General features: G+C 40.3%; 1 protein-coding gene across 1 annotated transcript; it reads right to left on the reverse strand.

Moving 5' to 3' along the window:
• Positions 1-4,760: 4,760 nt before the first annotated feature.
• LOC140326512 (uncharacterized) lies at positions 4,761-10,577 on the reverse strand. Its single transcript, XM_072405168.1, has 2 exons — positions 5,896-10,577; positions 4,761-5,838 (listed from the first exon to the last, which is right to left on the reverse strand). Exon 1 carries the CDS (start codon positions 8,657-8,659, stop codon positions 7,379-7,381), a length of 1,281 nt encoding a protein of 426 aa, XP_072261269.1. The 5' UTR covers positions 8,660-10,577; the 3' UTR covers positions 4,761-5,838; positions 5,896-7,378.
• Between the last annotated feature and the right edge of the window lie 7,062 nt (positions 10,578-17,639).

The following is a 17,639-nucleotide window of genomic DNA, read 5'->3' on the forward strand; positions in this document are numbered from 1 at the left end:
GAGCAGGTGCCATCCCCAGGGAAGGAGGATGAGGCAGTTGAGGAGGAGGTGCCATCCCTGGGGGAGGGGGAGCCATCTCCTGAGGAGGAGCCATCTCCTGAGGGGGAGCCATCTCCTGAGGAGGAGCCATCTCATGAGGAGGAGCCATCTCCTGAGGAGGAGCCCGCTGCACCACATCTGCAGCCAAAGTCCTCTGATGAAGGAAAGGAGGCTGCCAAGGCTGAGGAGATTGACTGTAAGCTAACCTTAGAATCAACTTTTGTAACATGTTGAAATTCAACACATTCTCACACTACTTTCACCATTTTTCATTACAAATACAAAGAAAGATCTAGCAGGATTTCATGTAGCTTCCAGTCATTAATCATGCATCAAATGAATTAAAATGTAGCATTATTTTCATGAAACTTTCATTTGCCTTCTTTTTATTTTATACATTTTCTTTTTTTTTTTTTACAGAAATATGAGTTCTTCAAGAAAAAGTTGTTTAAATTATCCTAATGTATTTTGCTAGATTTGCGGTGAACATTCCCAGCAAAAACAGAGAAGAAACATTACAGAATTTGTGTAACAAGCATATCTTGTATATTTTAGTATTACACTGGGGGACCAAGATAAATTTTTGGGCTCCCCATATAGTATGCAGAACTTGTGTTATTTTTGTGCTGTGAATGTAAATGGTTAATACACGAAAAACAAGTGGCAGTTCCCTGATTTGGAATCAGCAAGATGACCTGTGCTCCATGGTGCTGATGTTCCCATACCAGTTTTTAGTACACTCCCTGATATTCCTGTATCCAATATGGAGGATATACAGGGTTTGGAGTGTAATCCAGGGGTTGGCAGTGTAAGTTATTATGAAGGAAGTGTGTCTTGTCAAACCAGCAGTTTTCCCAAGAAGACCTCAATGATTTACATCGTGATCTAAGTCTGTCAAAACAAGCATCTGAACTTTTAGCATCCAGGTTAAAAGAAAAGAACTGTCTGAGACCGGAAGTTAAAATAACGGTTTACAGGACAAGTTTGAAATCAGTTTTACTGCATATTGGCAACTGCTATGCATCAATTCCATTTGGTCACTCAAAACTTAAAGAAAAATTTGAAAATATCAAAGTAGTTTTACAAAAGCTTTGCAATCATGAACACCAATGCTGCATATGTGTTTATATAAAAATGGTGAACTTCCTACATGGACAGCAAAGTTTATACACAAAGTACCCATGTTTTATCCACTTGTGGGATGGTAGTGCAAAGCTGGATCAAGTGAAAAAAGTGAAATGGCCTTCAAGGGAAAACATGAAAAAAGTTTACAGCAAACATCATTAACAAGCCAATGGTTGACAAGGAAAAAATGATTCACCCCCACCACACATAAAGTTGGGATTAATGAAGCAATTTGTTAGAGCTTTGAACAAGGACGGTGATTGTTTCAAATACACTTGAAGATTCTTCTCTGAAATGAGTACTGAAACATTTAAAGCAGGAATCTAATGGACCCCAGATTTGGATAATATATTTAAATTTTACAAGTTACATGACTGATACTGAAGCTTCTGCCTGGCACAGGAGAGGTTCTATCAAGATATAAAGGTGATGGAAGAAAGGTATCAGGGCAGATGGAATGAACAGATGATGGCAGACTACTGCTTTAGCCTTCAACATGATTGTCCTGATCATCAGCATTAAAGGAAATCATACAAACTGAGTTTTTAAATGACTTCTTTGTGACAAGTTCTGTAAATATACTGAATTTAGAATATATATTGATAGTAGGCATTTCAAAAATTTATATGCATATCTAGTTTACTTTTGCTTAATTTTCATGTTTTATTAGTTTTCTATGAGGCTATTATTGAGATCATTATTTCAAAAACTAAAGCCAATCTAGCAAAACCCATACCCTATCTGGAATCTGTGCATCGAATATAACCTAAACTGACTTAAATCTGTTTGGCAAGAAAATGTTTGCTGACCAGCGTAATCAATCTGCTGTGGACACCTCCTTCTCTTTCACACCTTAGCTTGAAAAAAATCACATTTTTTTTACTTAGAGATTATATTGTGTTGTGAAATGTATTAGAACATCAGATGTGTTTCGAGTGGTATTTACATGCATTTCTTTCTGGAGGCTCATAGGGGATATGGACCAATGACATGAATAATGCACAAATTATCAAGCACATTATTTTTATATAATATGCGTTTTCTATCTTTTGCCGTTGACTTTAATGTAAAGCACATTTTTACCAATAACACCAAAGATAAAGTGGGCTAGATTTTCAATAGAGCAACACACCAATATAAAGAGATTCACAGAAAATAATAGTAACTACCGTATTTTTCGCCGTATAAGATGCTCCGGAATATAGGACGCACCCAATTTTAAAGGAGGAAAATCTAGAAAAAAAAGATTCTGAAAGATTATTTCCCTTCTGATCACTCATGTGCCATTCATACCGGTATTCCCCTTCTGATCACTCATGTGCCATTCAAATTCCCTTTCTAATCACTCTGTGTCATTGAAATTCCCTATTGATCACTCTGTGTCGTTGAAATTCCCTTTCTGATCACTCTGTGTCAAATTCCCCTTCTAATCACTCTGTGCTTTTTTTCCACTGTACCGCAGTTAGGACAGGGAACAGCAGGGGGCGCTTGTGTTCTTTCTCTCTGCACTGCAGCCAGAAGGACATACACGCTGCTGCTGCCAGGGAGGAGAGGAGACGAGACACACGCAGGATCGTTTATCGAGTGAGTATCTTTTTTTACTTATTTTACAACACATTTGTCGTATAAGAAGAAGCCAGTACACAGACAACTTTACTAATAATAATGAAATTCCAGTGATCTGAGAAGATGAGAGATTATAATAATGTGTTTCTTTACCAACAGGTTTGGTTGTGCAATTTGATGTGTAAATAAGCTGGCTTCAAAGTTTCAAACCATACTTCCAACTGCTGTGAAATACCCCAGGAAGAATTTTAGCAGCAAGAGTAGGTGTTTGGACTGTGGATATGGAGTGAGAAACTCAATCCTACTTAAAGCAGTACTAAAAAAAAACAAAAAAACATCTTATTTTCACAAAACCATCGATCCTTCCACTGGGATCCTGGATCAGGTGCCACGTCATCCGGGAATCCTCCTTTGTCCTGCCACGAAGGAAGCACCAGGTGCCACTATCTTCTTTTCCCTTTTTACCACCTTATGCCTACGTCATCCAATCTTGCACTGCACAGTGACGTAGCCTGCAGTAAATTGGGACCAAATAGTGCTGATCTCACTGCGCATGTGTAAGATTGGCATTTTTTTTACCCACTGGGGTTGTCTATCCTTTTATGCAAGGTATACATTTTAGTTTAGGTCCGCTTTAAGCAGAGGCATAAAAAGGGTACCTCTGGGCTAAGCATCTAGCCCCTGATAGTAAACACTCCCGCAGAAAACCAGCAGGTGCAAAGTAAAAAGGAGGTGAAAACAACAAGCTGAACTGAATATTAAGCCACTGAAATATCTGACACAGATAATAGGGAAGTTTTTGAATGTTCAGGAAAAGGGCAATAAAAATAAGTAAACTTGAACACAAAGGATTTGTGTAAAAACACCAAATACTGAAGGTGTAGCAAATTTTTCCAAAAACAATTGAGAAATGTTTCACTGTCACTTCTTCATAGTCAGCACGTTCTCAGTAAAACTCCAACCGTTCAGACTTTTAACATTTGCCCATTGCAAATCATTCTTGTTTTGTGTAAGCCTATTTTTTTTAACTTTTTACTGGTGATCAGGTGCCATCACCAAGAAAATGGTGGTTCTGGGCTATCCCAAGGGAAGGCTTCTGAGAACTTTTCTATGTTAGACCTGTGGTAAAGGGTTGTTTTCCATTTCTGCAGGCAACTTGGAGTGGAAAGGGAGAAGATCCATGTCATAATCTATAATAAAAATGAAAAAAATGCTCAGTTATTTGTACTTATATTCTTATTTCTCATGTATTTTAATGCAGTTTTTTTAAAGTCTTTATCAGCTCCACAGGATGTTACTTCACAGCCCAACTTTTTTCAAAAGAAAAAGAAACTAACAACAGTTACAGGTAGCAAAAGTAGTAAGGTTAATGTCTTGTTTTGTTCAGCTTTAAAATGATTGCACCAATCAAAAAGCCTCATGGAAGAAAACATTTGCCACTGGTCCAACAATCCCTCTGATGGTGCGTTCTCTTACCCAGAGGTCATGACCTCCCCTATCAAAGTAAGTGACTGGCAACAAGAAAATGCCTAAATAAGGATTTCCTTTTGACAATATTCTCGGGTTCCAGTTGTTCTTGTCTGTGTCTCCTGTTCTTGATTCTCTCTTGTACCGACTACGGATTGACCTGAAAGGATCTGCAGGTTTCTTTGCTCTATTCCTCTCAGATCTCTCACGTCCCAGTATCCCTCAGTGCTTTAGAACAGGATCCCGGGAAGAATCACTGACACACACTTGTACGGTATCAAGCAATCTTCAACTTTATTAACCACCTAGCCGTTATGCCTGTACGAAGGTCGGGCAAAAAAAAATGGCTAGGATGGTTAACCCCGTATTCATGAAAAACAGTGGATCACTTTTGGTACAGAAATCTAGACCTCAGTGTAACGCTCAGGTGGTTAAACAAACATTAGTTTATATACAACAACAATATGGTGTCGCGCATGCTCATTTAGAATTATTAAAATTAATGGAAATTTACTGGAAATCCACTAAAGTATATGGATTCTAAAAGCAACATAATTTCAGACACGTACAAAACACCTTATTTAATAAACAATCAACATTATCTGAGTTTAGTAGAATTAACAAGGACACTTGCCTTGGCAGAGCATCATGTTTGTACATATATAGTCTAAACAAACCAAAGAATACATTCGGTTCTCACAGCTAATGTCTCATAACTAAAACTAAAAACAAAATAGAGTGTGTCAGGAACAAAATGGAGTGTCTCAGACCCTTTCAATCCCCTCTTAAGTCATGAATATGACTTTACCCCTTATGATTCATCCGTAGATACTCAATGTACTCATGTCCAACATCCTTTGGTCTAGGACAGAGCGCCTGAAATACTTGCAATAAGGAGGGAATGCACTGAATACAGCAACACAGCAAGACTAGACAGACGAATATAATAATTCTATACATAAAGAGTGTTTTCAACCAAGTAATATCAGGCAACCAACTCAGAAACAAATCCCACCATGAGGATGATCCCACATCTTGTTTAATATCATGCACAATTTCATGCAATGCCTGTATTTGTTCCTCTATGGATTTTGAATGATCAGATAGGTTGAAACAACACATACCCTTAAAACTCTGGCATCCTAGATTATGTTTAAGCAATAGATAATCTATAGCAAATGTATTCTCTGACACTGCTCCTCTCAGACCTTGCAAATCTAACAGTATATCAGCTAGAGCAGTGGAGGTATGATTCAGAGATTTAGCTAAATCACATGCAATAGAATTTATAGTACGAGTATTATATATAGCCAAACCTGGGACTCCTACAAGAGATGCTCTCAGGCTAATGTACTCAGAAGAACTTAATAGAGGCAACCCAGAGATACAATCAGGAGACAATTGTTTGGCAATTGATCATTTCCCTCTCCGATTATCCTTTGTAGGTCTCTCTCTTGGGAGTGCAACTGTAAGTCTAGAAAAGGCACAAGGACCTCCAGTAACATTACCTGGGATATAATTGAAAGTAACATTACCACAGGATAGGAACCACCCAGTAGGTAGTCCAATATCCTCATTTACACCAGGCACCGGATGGGTGGCATTACAACTCATATTATTAGTAACATAAGGTAGTGGTACCTTCATGCCTATATGCGCTGCGTAATATGTTGGCGCTATATAAATCCGTAGTGGTACCTTCATGCCTACACCATTATACTTTCCAGTACTATTATATGTGTATTGAAAGTATGCTTTGACATTAGCGTATCCAACATTATTACCTGGAGAGCCATTCATCCAATGAAGATTGAGGCACGTCTGTCCAAAACTAAAACAGTTATGTGCTGCTGTGACATTAACAGTGCTTACCATAATCTTATCCTTTGGCTTTCGGATATGACATTCCCCACAATAGTAGTATATGGGGGAGGGTAATGTGAATTCAGGATACTGTTGTCTGCTATACCACAACTGTGCTATTATGCTCTGAGGAGTGGCTACTGCTATTAAACATGTGTGTGTAAAATGTCTTGGGTTAAGAGGGTTCTGCAAACACATAGAACTAACATTTAGAGCTCTCATTAATTTCACTATTGTCCTCCAAATTGACTGATAATTCAGCCTCAATTGTCCTTTTTACTCTTGACCTGTTCCTCTGTGTGCCGCACAAAAAAGGTATCTCTTCAGGGTGGTAGATGCATGTAGTTGTAAGCCATACAGGCAGGAATGCACACAAGTTACAAATTGTCAATAGGCAAAGTACTCTCCCAGAATCCTGTGAGTTCAACATCTTCAGCCTGTGATAGGGCACTCTTCAGGGATTTCACACCTGCTTCACCCTCTTTGTCTCTGTTTGATGCTGGAGATGGAACCTCCGGAACCCTCTTTATTCTGCTAGCATAAATCCAAATTGGAGCCTCCTCTGTAAGAACCGCTGTCCTGGCAACTGCTACCACTCGAGTAGGTGGTCCAAACGGGAACTCAGTCTGTTTCCGTCCTTTTGCCAGGCGCTGGACTATCACCACATCCCCCCGTTGGAATGGATGCGTGGGTTCCTGTAAAGAGAAAGGAGAGGTACGAGCAACATTTCTCTCAATTTGATCTAAAGTCTCTACAAGTTTTCTCACATATTCTGCCTTTACTACTTCTAGATCCCCTTTTTCTATCACGGGGGCTTTTGGACCCCAAGGAATAGGGAAGGGTCTTCCCATTAGGACCTCAAATGGTGAGTAGCCAGTATTTTTATTAGGCTGCATCCTAATTTCTGCTAAGGCTATAGTCAAAAACTTTTTCCAACTTGTAAATGTACCTCCAGTAATTTTCCTTAGTTTTTCCTTAATTGTTCTGTTCATCCTTTCTACTACCCCTGAACTTTGAGGGTGGTAAGGGAGGTGAAACTTCCAATCAATCCTAAGGGCTTTAGAAAGCTCTTTACATACCCTGGACGCAAAAGCTGGTCCATTATCTGAATTAATTTGGACCGGACATTCCCATCTGGGGATAATCTCTCGTAACAAAATCTTTACCACAATTTGTGTGGTTTCATTGGTAGTAGGAAAAACCTCTGGCCATCTAGAGAACATATTAACAATTACAAGAGCATACTCCTGTTTATTTCCTGTCTTTGGAATGTGGGTAAAATCAATCTGTAAGTGAGTGAATGGTGAAGTCGGGTAACTCAGATGCTGGTGTTGGGCTTTCTTTGAGTTATTTGGGTTGTTTCTGAGACATACAATACATCGTGAACATAGGACTGTACCTTTGCTTTAAGGCTTGGTATAAAAAAATCTCTCCTAATGAGGTCAGTGGTTGCCTGTGCACCCCTATGGCCAAGGCCATGATATTTTGCAATTAGAATCGGAGCGCTTGCAACTGGAATACATGGTTTCCCTTCTTTGGAGATAAGACCTGTATCAGGATTTTGTGCTGCACCTACCGACTGCCATTCTAACTTCTCACTACTTGTTGTCAAATCCTGGAGACTTTGCAATAAATTGTCAGTAAGAGTAATTTCTGGGACTAGAACTATTGCAACCTCCCTAATAGCAGCTGCCTTTGCTGCTGTATCAGCTAGGGCATTTCCCCTGGCTATGTCCGTCTGAAGACCAGTATGCGCTTTACAATGGACAATAGCAACTTTGCTTGGCAATTGGATGGCAGCCAGGAGATCATGTACTAGGGTAGAATGTGAGATTTGCTTCCCATCTGCAGCTATGAAACCTCTTCTCTGCCAGATCACCCCATGATCATGTACAACCCCAAAGGCATATTTAGAATCAGTGTATATATTCACATCTCTTCCCTCAAAAAGACAACAAGCTCTAGTGAGGGCAATCAGTTCAGCTGCTTGGGCTGACTGAAAAGGTATGGGGTTTGATTCTAAAATAACATCAGGGAGTTGAACTACAGCATATCCCGCATGATAAATGTTGTCATTAGGGCGGGAACAGGATCCATCCACAAAAATATCAGGAGCCCCTTCAATAGGTGTGGACTGTAAATAAGGTCTAGGTAAGGTGTGTTCATGTATGAGTTCAGAACATTCGCGGGGAGGAGGCAAATCATCCTGCTCTCCCTTACTTCCAAGTAGGATATTTAGTATACACATTAGACCAAATGTAGGTGATGAGTATTTAATATGAAGCTGAGGGTTAGATAACAACAAAACTTCATATCCACTCAGTCTTTGTGCTGACATATGTTGTGTGTGTATGTTTTTAAGTAGGGCTAAAACATTATATGAGGTATGCAGAAAGGTGGGATGACCTAGGGTAATAGGCGTTGCCATCTCAGCGACCATTGCACAGGCTGCCAAACTCCTGAGACACGCAGGCATGCCCTGAACCTGTACCAGAACCACTTTTGAGAAAAAAGCAACAGGGCAAAATTTGCCTCTATGTTCCTGCGCCAGGACCCCTGCCATGGTTGTACAATTGTCCCTGGCAAATAAGTGAAACATCACGCCATAATCGGGTAGGCCCAGACCAGAACATGAAAACCATCACACTTTCAAATGACCAAAAACTTGTAACTTTCATTAGACCATTTAATACAATCAGGCATATCAGTCTTAGTGGCTTGTCTCAGAATATTGTCATAGTAGGAACAATCAGCTATCCATTGGCGGCAGTAACCAATCATGCCAAGAAAGGTTAACATGTCTTTCTTGGTTTGTGGGCGGGGCAGACCCAGTACAGCAGTAATTCTGGCATGGCTGATTTTCCTTTCACCTTTACTGAGGACAAAGCCCAAATAATCAACACTTTCTGTACACCATTGTAATTTTGACACCTTGTGTCCACATGCATATAACCACAGTAAATAGACTAACACAGTCGGCCTGGCAGGCCTCCCGAGTACAACTACATATGAGGAGATCTTCCACGTATTGTAGAAGGACAGAACCATGAGGGGCAGTCCAAGGGTGCAGTGTAGCTTGGAGGACAATGGAGTAGACTACAGGGGAATCTACATAACCCTGAGGCATTCTACACCAAGTATACTGGCGATGTTTAAATGTAAAGGCAAAGAGTGGCCGTGTCTCTTTGTCAACTGGGACAGAAAAAAATGCATTCTTTAAATCAATAACAGAGAAAAACTCTGCATGGGCAGGAATGGCTGATAGCAGAGATGGCACGTCTGGAACCACAGGGGCTATGGGTATGATCTGAGCATTTACTGCTCTAAGATCCTGGACAAACCTAAAGGTATTGTCAGCTTCTCTCACTGGGTTGATAGGTGTGTGTAAGGAGAAATAATTTCCTCAATAACCCCTGCCTCTAGAAATCCCATCACCATTGGTTCAATTCCCTTTTCCTTCTCAAGGGAAAGTGTATATTGTTCAATGTAGACAGGTGCAGTGCCAGGCTTAAGCATTGCCTTGTAAGGTGTACAAGAAATTAGACCAACATCTTGGTCGGTCCTTGCCCACACTTCAGGAGGAACCTGATCAAGCAGTGGATCCTGTGGCTGATATTACAAATATAAAAAACAACCACTGTTTGGCACATGAATGGGCATAACTGAGGTAGTGACATGTAGGTGTCCTGTTTTGCTAATTCCCAACTGCAATCTCAGTAAAACATCTCTTCCAAGCAGATTCACGGGACAATTTGGGATAATCCTGAAACATTTACACTTCCCATGCTCTCAGTCCATCCTGCCATCCTGACTAGCCAGCTGAATCTTGCATGCCCAGGCACAAGAAACCCAAGGGACCAAGTAGATCAGCCAAGAAATCCAATCTCCACCAGTATTTCCTCTCAGACTCCCCAACTGCTTCAGACCGGGAAACAACTAAGATGGCAACCCCAGCCAGGAGGTCAGATCAGAGGCTTCAGGAAGAAGAGCCTGAGACACAAGCTGACAGCCCAGACTCACCCCTCCTCCTTCTCTAGCATCTCTGTGTCTCACAGCTTGCAGAGAAACAAAACCTTCCCAGTGATCTGCAAACTCTCCTAAAGTTTCTGCCAAGTAAGGTGGATTTTGAGTCTACAGTCACACACCTGAACAATTCTCTTAGGGAAAAACAGAATCCCTTCAGCATCAGATCACTGCAGTGTATACAAGGGTGACTACACTAGGATCAACTACATCACACACAGATTCAAGAATTACAGCCTTGGAGCATTCACAAGCACAGGTACATTCCTTTTTATCATCATTAGCACTTAGAATAAATGGCCAAGAGAATAGAAGGAGACGGAATAATATACGGCTGAGAAGCATACCAGAAGCTACTCTGGGGTCAGCATTAAAGGTGACTGAAAGTTCTGTTCCACATACCAGGGCAACATAATCCTTACATTTCTCCTATATTAGGGGAAGGCATTTTTGTCTCATTCTAACCCATGTTTAAAGAAAAAGAGATCGACCAAGAGAACACAGTTATTGTATGCTGTTAGTGTTCACTTTATCTATCAGTTCTAGCAACCAATAGCTTATGTGTTTTAGAAGTAGCCTCAATTATTCAAAACTCAAAAAAAAAAACTTCAAAACTAAAAAATAAACACATTAGGGGTGTCACTAACTAACCCAAGCTCATAACCTGTCCTGGGTTTCTAACGTTAACTAGGCAGGATGAGAAAAGATTTTTCTCTAAAAATAATCCTACACAACAATTAACATACAACATCCTACACAACAATTAACATAACATGACATAGGCACCCAACTCGGTGTCACCGCGCCTTCACCTGTCTCGGGCCAACGATCAACAAGACCTAGCCGAGGAGGTGGTGCATACACCTTGTTGACAAAACCTTCAATGACCCTGGTCCGTACACTTACCACCCGGACTATTGATGATCACAGCCTGCCCTAACCTTTGGCTTGTCTGACCACGCTCCTGTCTCATGTTCCATCACCCCGCATTATTCTTGTCTGTCAGCAGTCAACACCATATCCTAACATAACCTTATATCATACCATATCCTTTACCATGTCCTTGGACAAAAAAATTGAAGGTATATGTTCGACCAGGGCTCTAGATGGAGTTAACTGAACAGCATGGTGAAACTCTGTTGTATGCTGGACTAAATAATCTTATTTTGACAGGTTACTTGTGTGAAAATGGAAGCTGTTAATGTTTTTGTACTGTCAATTACTATATATTTTAGTCACTTCAGTTGTGCTTAACACATGAACTCTAAATATTCACGCAGCCTAAATGTTTTTTGTAACTTACTGTGCTCATTTATTTGTGATGCAGGGGAGAAATTATATAACACACTGCAAGCTCCTTGTGGTAACTCAAACAACCAGATTATAATATTCAGTATCAACTAATTTCTCTAGGCTATCAGTCTGATTCAAGTCTGCATTGAAAGCTCAATACCATACACCAGTGGTGCCCAATGATTTTTCATCTGGGGGCCGCTGTTGACATTCAGATAAAACTTGGGAGCCACAATGGAAGCAAACATTAAAGATGTAAGTTTAAAATAGTTTTAATTTAAAATTAAACTAAATTGAAATGTTTCTAGTTACAGTAACGTACATGCACCAAATAAAAGAGATGAAAAAATCTGCACTCACCCTTTGATGCCTATTTGTATTTTAATAATTTTTATTGGGGTTTTAAACAAAGTATAAAAAACAACAGAACATGAAAACAGAACATCATGATGAGTAATAAACAGGTTTATAAAGACATATCAGAAGAAGAACACAACATTCATATGATAGCAATTATTAAAAATATGTCCATTACATAAAGAAAAATGAAAGTCGAATGAAACAAATGCATTCTGCGTTTGTGTCTCATTTGATAAAATTTCAAAAAACGACAAAGGAAAAGAGAAGAAAAAAAAAGGGGGGGCAAAGGAAGAAGGGCAAATCTCCTGGATCGCTGGCTATTGACGCCTGGCGAGTGACCTGACCTCTTTTGTTTGCTGCCTGTCTTGACCTTGGCTTTCCATGACTATCCTTGTGCTTAGTAATTTGGTACTGTGCTTTGCCCACCTTGGTGTGCCCAAGGACAACAACCTGGCAGTAACCAGCGGCGCAACATCCTCACTATCAGAGGCTCTGGAGAAAACCTGGTTGCTGCTTAGACTACTTAGGGTGCTTTGGCCCTTCACACCACCTCCGTGCTAGCCAAAGCACCCCCTAGTGGTCCTAGGTCTCCAAGTGTGACACCTGTCTGATAATAGTATTAACAAAAGAGCTTGAAATGTTCTTTAGGTGGTATTTCCCGTTTACTGGAGAGATATTCCCAGATGAGTACAAAGCGTACATCTATCAAATCTTTCAGTTTTGTAAAACCCTTTGGGACCCACCTGCTAAAATGCTCTGGGGTTAAACCTGTAACTGTGATATTTACCCCAGATTTGGACAGAGTGCAGTAATAAGGGGCAGCATATAGTTCCCCCTCGACTTTTTCTGCATCCACATGAGGGATGTGATGGATCCATGGAATCCATCGATATTCTCTACCTAAACCCATTGGGGTCGGGGTCCTCGCAAATTGCTTGGAGAAGGCCACCTGTGCTGCGAAATAGTATTATTTCAGGTTTGGAACACCCAACCCTCCAAATTGTTTACGGGCAAACGGGGTGGCTTTCTGAATTCTACTTCTTTTGCCCGCCCAAATAAAGTGCATTATTTAAGATTGAAGGAGAGAGATCTCTTTCAGGGGGACTTGAATCGGGAGGGTACAAAATAAGGAACCTGGGTCAAAGTAACCTGCGTGGGAGATTCATTTTAAAAGCAGCAATCGGCCCTAACCAGGATGGGGGACATTGGGACCAACGCTGATAACGCTGTAAATTGTCCTAAATAGGGGCGTGTAGTTAGCCCCAAAAAGGGTGTTGTAGGTAGGCGTCAATTTGATACCCAAATATTGGAGGGAACTGTCTTCTCAGCTAAAATCAAATTTACTTTTGAGAGCATTTACAGTCTTTGTAGGAGTGTTGATATCAAGGGCCTGAGACTTAGAACTATTAACTTGTAGACCAGAAAATAGGGCAAACTCATTTAAAAGTTTAAAAAGATTAGGGAGGGTAGTGGACCAAGATGTTACATACATCAGTATGTCATCCGCAAACAGTGCACATTTGTGTTCTACCTGACCACATTTTATTCATTGATAATTTTGGTTAGCACAGATAGTAATTGCCAATGGTTCGATTGCTAATGGTGATAAAGGACAACTCTGTCAGGTAACTGTTCTAGCTGGTATGGGGGAAGAGAAAAAGCCCCCTAGGGATATTTTAGCCTCTCTCATAACTGAGAGAACTGTGAACAGGTAAGGCCATGAGAGACTGTTAAAAGACCTCTGGAGATCTATGGAAAGCAACATAGCCTGTTTGGGGGGACCTCCATCCCAGTTTCAGTTTATTATAGAGATAAGGTCAATAGCACATCTCGTTTGATCAGGGGCCTGTCTGTTTTGCATAAAGCCCAACTGGTCCAAGTAGATATAAACCCCTAAAAAGGAGCCTAAACATACTGAGAGAATTTTCTTCATAATTTTGAGGTCAAAATTAATCAAAGAAATTGGCCTGTAATTAGCAATGTCTAAAGTATATTTCCTTGGTTTAGAAATCACACTGATATAGGCTCTACTTGAAATGCATGGGAGGGGGTAACCCTCTCTCAGGAAGATGAAGTCAAAATTTGTAGCAAACATTAGAAAAGCCATTCAGGCCAGGAAAGCTTCCCATTTTAGATAGTTTAATAGTAGAGACCAGTTCCCCAGAGGTGAAGGGTCTTTCCAGGATTTCTTGATGTATAGGCTTCAATTTAGGGAGGTTATACTTATGAAGAAAGACTGAAATCTTAACTAGGGGGATTGAATTTCGGGAACAGTATAAGTTTTTATAGTCCTCAAAGGCGGATAAGATTTTCTCAGGGTTTTGTGTTATTTGCCGTCTTTGAGCTTGATTTTAGGAAGAGAATGCAGCTTGGGGTTGGGGTTTAATTTATTAACCAAGAGACTGCCCTGTTTGTCGTGACAAAGGAAAAATTTATGTGAGGCCCACCACAAAGATTTCTCACTTTCGCACTAGTAGTCAAAAGCAGATCAAGTTCTGTGCGCTTAGTTTCCAGCTGTAGATTTGAACTAGATTGGGGATCACTTTTGTGGTGTAATTAGAGTTTATGATATTCTTTAAATTTGTCCTCAATAAGTTTAGTATAGGACTTTGTGCCTAAGGAACCTATTTTTATGAGTTTGCCCCTAATATATGCCTTATGAGCCTCCTAACTGATGGCCGACTATGTATCGTCAGTTGAGTTGAAAAAAACCCTGCAAGAGAACTTCAACCTCTCCCTGAATAACAGGGTCAGAGATCAAGCTTTCATTTACCCTCTATCTAAATTCAACTTTAGTCTTACGCAGCCCTGACAGATAAACCACCAGGGGATCGTGGTCTGATCAAACAGTGGACAGAATATGGGCTTCTAGCAACCCCATAAGTGTATGAGATTGGACAAAAATGTGATCAATAGGAGAGTACTGAATGTGTGCAGCTGAGTAGTATGTATAGTCCTTAACCATAGGGTTCATTTCCCTCAAGGAGTTGACAAGGTCATATCGAAAGGCTATGGCTATTTTTCGGGGGGTCTCTGTATCTACTGGAACTTGTTTTTTACTAAAATGTGATCAAGAGCTAAGTTGGAGTCACCTAGTAAAATAACAAAGCTTTTAACCTTAGGCCATATCTCCTACAGCAAAGTGTGGAAAAAGGCAATTTGATCCTCGTTAGCGGCAAAGAACGAAACCACAGAGACTGAGTGCCAAAATTACCAATAATTAGAAGAAACCGTCCTCCTGGGTCTCACTAAATACATCTTGAGGTGAAAAATTCAGACTTCTTCTGAAACATTAAAGGACCCCACATTTCTTTTGATCTGAAATTGCACTATAAAATATGGAATAGTTCTTAAGGAAGTACCGTGCAATAGAGTTATAACAAAAATTAGTTTCCTGCAGTGCTAAAATATCAGCCTTTAGAGTATTATAATAGTTAAAAGCTTTCGACCTTTTAATTGGGGGGAGGGGGTAAGAGCAGAGGAGAACAAAGAAAGGTAAACAAAAATACCAATTTATGAACATATTGTAGAGCGAGGAGGAGGAAGTCTATCCTCAGCCACAGGGAACAAGAAGGTCCCGGCCTTCAGGGAAAAGCTACTCCTCCTGTGCTTCCAGGAGCAACAAAGGACTACATCTTCTCAGGGAGATAAGGGCCGGGTCAAGACTATAAATAGGACCCGGACTAGATTCCCTGGTACTAGAGGGCATGTTTACCACTCCAGAACCAACTGCTCTATAGCATAGAAAAAGAAACAAAAGAATATAATCCCAACGGCAAAAAAAACCCAGCATATGAAAGATAAATGACCCACGTTTGGGAGAGGTCCATTGGAAATAAAGAATAGTCATGGGCTTGGCAACCACTGAGTCATAAAATCTAAAAAGTGCATGAAAACAGTGACAATATTAATAAGAACAAAATAAGAAGAAAAAATCCTGAGAGTTAATTAGGCAATAGGTAACCATGGACAAGGATTTAGGTAGGTGGTGTCAGAAAAGCTCAATGCAATGCAAGTCAAAAGTCCAGGTTGCGTAGACAAAATACTTAACCACCTGAGCGTTACACTGAGGTCTAGATTTCTGTTCCAAAAGCGTTACAGGTTTTCATGAAATTTTTTTTTAATTTTTTTTTAAAATGTAGACCTGTAACCTACAGAAATATATCCGAATAGGGGTCTAGTAGATATTATGAATATAAAAAATGTTTGAAACACACAATCATGTAAAAAAAAAATTACTTTTAATAAAATTAAAGGAAAATCACAAAAATCAGCTTAAACAAGAATACATAAATAAAAAATACTGAAAATGCAATAATTCGGTATACTGTATAGTAATATATTTTTCTAAAACACCTCCCTAGTGTCCGTCACATACCTATAGACAAAACCACATAAATATATTCTCTATTATTTTGTATTGGACTGGATACAGGACTTTGTATTCAATCCAACACAAAATGAGAACCAAATTCAATCTTTTTTTATGTATTGGATTGAATACAAACTCCTGTATCCAATCCAATACAAAATGAGAGTTTGAATTTACCAATTACATACTTTGTATTTATTTTGTATTACCGTATTTTCCGGTGTATAAGGCGACTGGGCATATAAGACGACCCCCCACTCTAACCAATCATTTGGGGGTCGTGTTATATGCCCAGTATTGTACTGTTCCTTCTGCCTGTCAGATCTCACTATTGTGAGAGAACTGAGAGGCAGAAAGAACTGTACACTACTAGTTCTAAGTAATGAATGGGCACGTTCCTTTAATGAATGGGCGTGTTCCAGTGAAGAGCCAATCCAGGCTCTCCACTGGAGAGCCAATCCAGGCTCACGTCCTGCTTTTCAGCTTACACGAGTCCTGCTGTGAAGTAACGCGAGCCTACCCAGGAGGACTCGTGTAAACTGAAAAACAGGAAGACAGAAGGAGGCACAGGAGGACTCGCAGGGACGCCAGACCAGAGAGGGGACTCGCGGGGACACCGGACGCTGCAGGTAAGTACTGGTACCCGCCATACAAGATGACCCCTGACTTTGTCATAGATTTTTCGGGGTTAAAAAGTCGTCTTGTATGCCGGAAAATAGGGTATTTTGTATTGGATTGGATACAGGAGTTCGTATTCAATCCAATACAAAATGTGTTTGAATGAGTTTCAATTTGAATTTCCCGCACATGCGCCGACATCATCGCCGAGGGACACGCAAGCAGACAGAAGCCGGCCATCTTTTTTTTCTCCGCCGGCCGGCTTCTTGTCTTAGAAGGCACCCGACGCTGGAAGAGGAACGACGCGGGACGATCAGCGGGACCAGGTAAGAAGCCGGCCGGGCATCTTCTTCTCCGCCGGCCGGCGGAACAGAAGATACCCGGCGGAACAGAATAAGCCTGACCTTGGTACGGACTAAAAAAAGTTATTATTTTCGATAATCCGAACTTTTCTCCCTATATTAAAATCATAGGGAGAAAAGTTCGGGGTTATCGAAAATAGTAACTTTTTTTAGCCCGTACCAAGGTCGGGCTTATCGGTCAGGTGGTTAAAGAACAAGTAAGTAACATGTAAACAAAGGCTACCTTGTTGCACATCTACTGTTGTTGCACATCTACTGCCAAATCTAAACCCCAGATTCAGCAATCAAAAAGACATATATATAAAAAGAAAAAAAAAATCTGCATCTGACGTGGATGGTATAAGATCCAGATCTTTAAGGAGGTGTTCTCCCTCAGCAAAGAAGAAAAAGAAAAACATTTCCCTTGTATTTGAAAAATTAGCTTGAGAGGAAAACCCCATCAGTAATTGATTTTGTGATCGGTGAGAACCTGTACTAAAGGTTTGAGCACCTTTCTGCGTTGAATTTTGAAGGGCGTCAGGTCTGAGACAATTTGAATTTGACAACCTTCC

The sequence above is a fragment of the Pyxicephalus adspersus genome, chromosome 3 (assembly GCF_032062135.1).
Source record: "Pyxicephalus adspersus chromosome 3, UCB_Pads_2.0, whole genome shotgun sequence".
NCBI lineage: Eukaryota > Metazoa > Chordata > Amphibia > Anura > Pyxicephalidae > Pyxicephalus > Pyxicephalus adspersus.

Excerpts from the sequence above, each read along its gene's own strand:
- LOC140326512 (XM_072405168.1), bottom strand. The coding sequence starts at position 8,659 with ATGTTTCACTTATTTGCCAGGGACAATTGTACAACCATGGCAGGGGTC.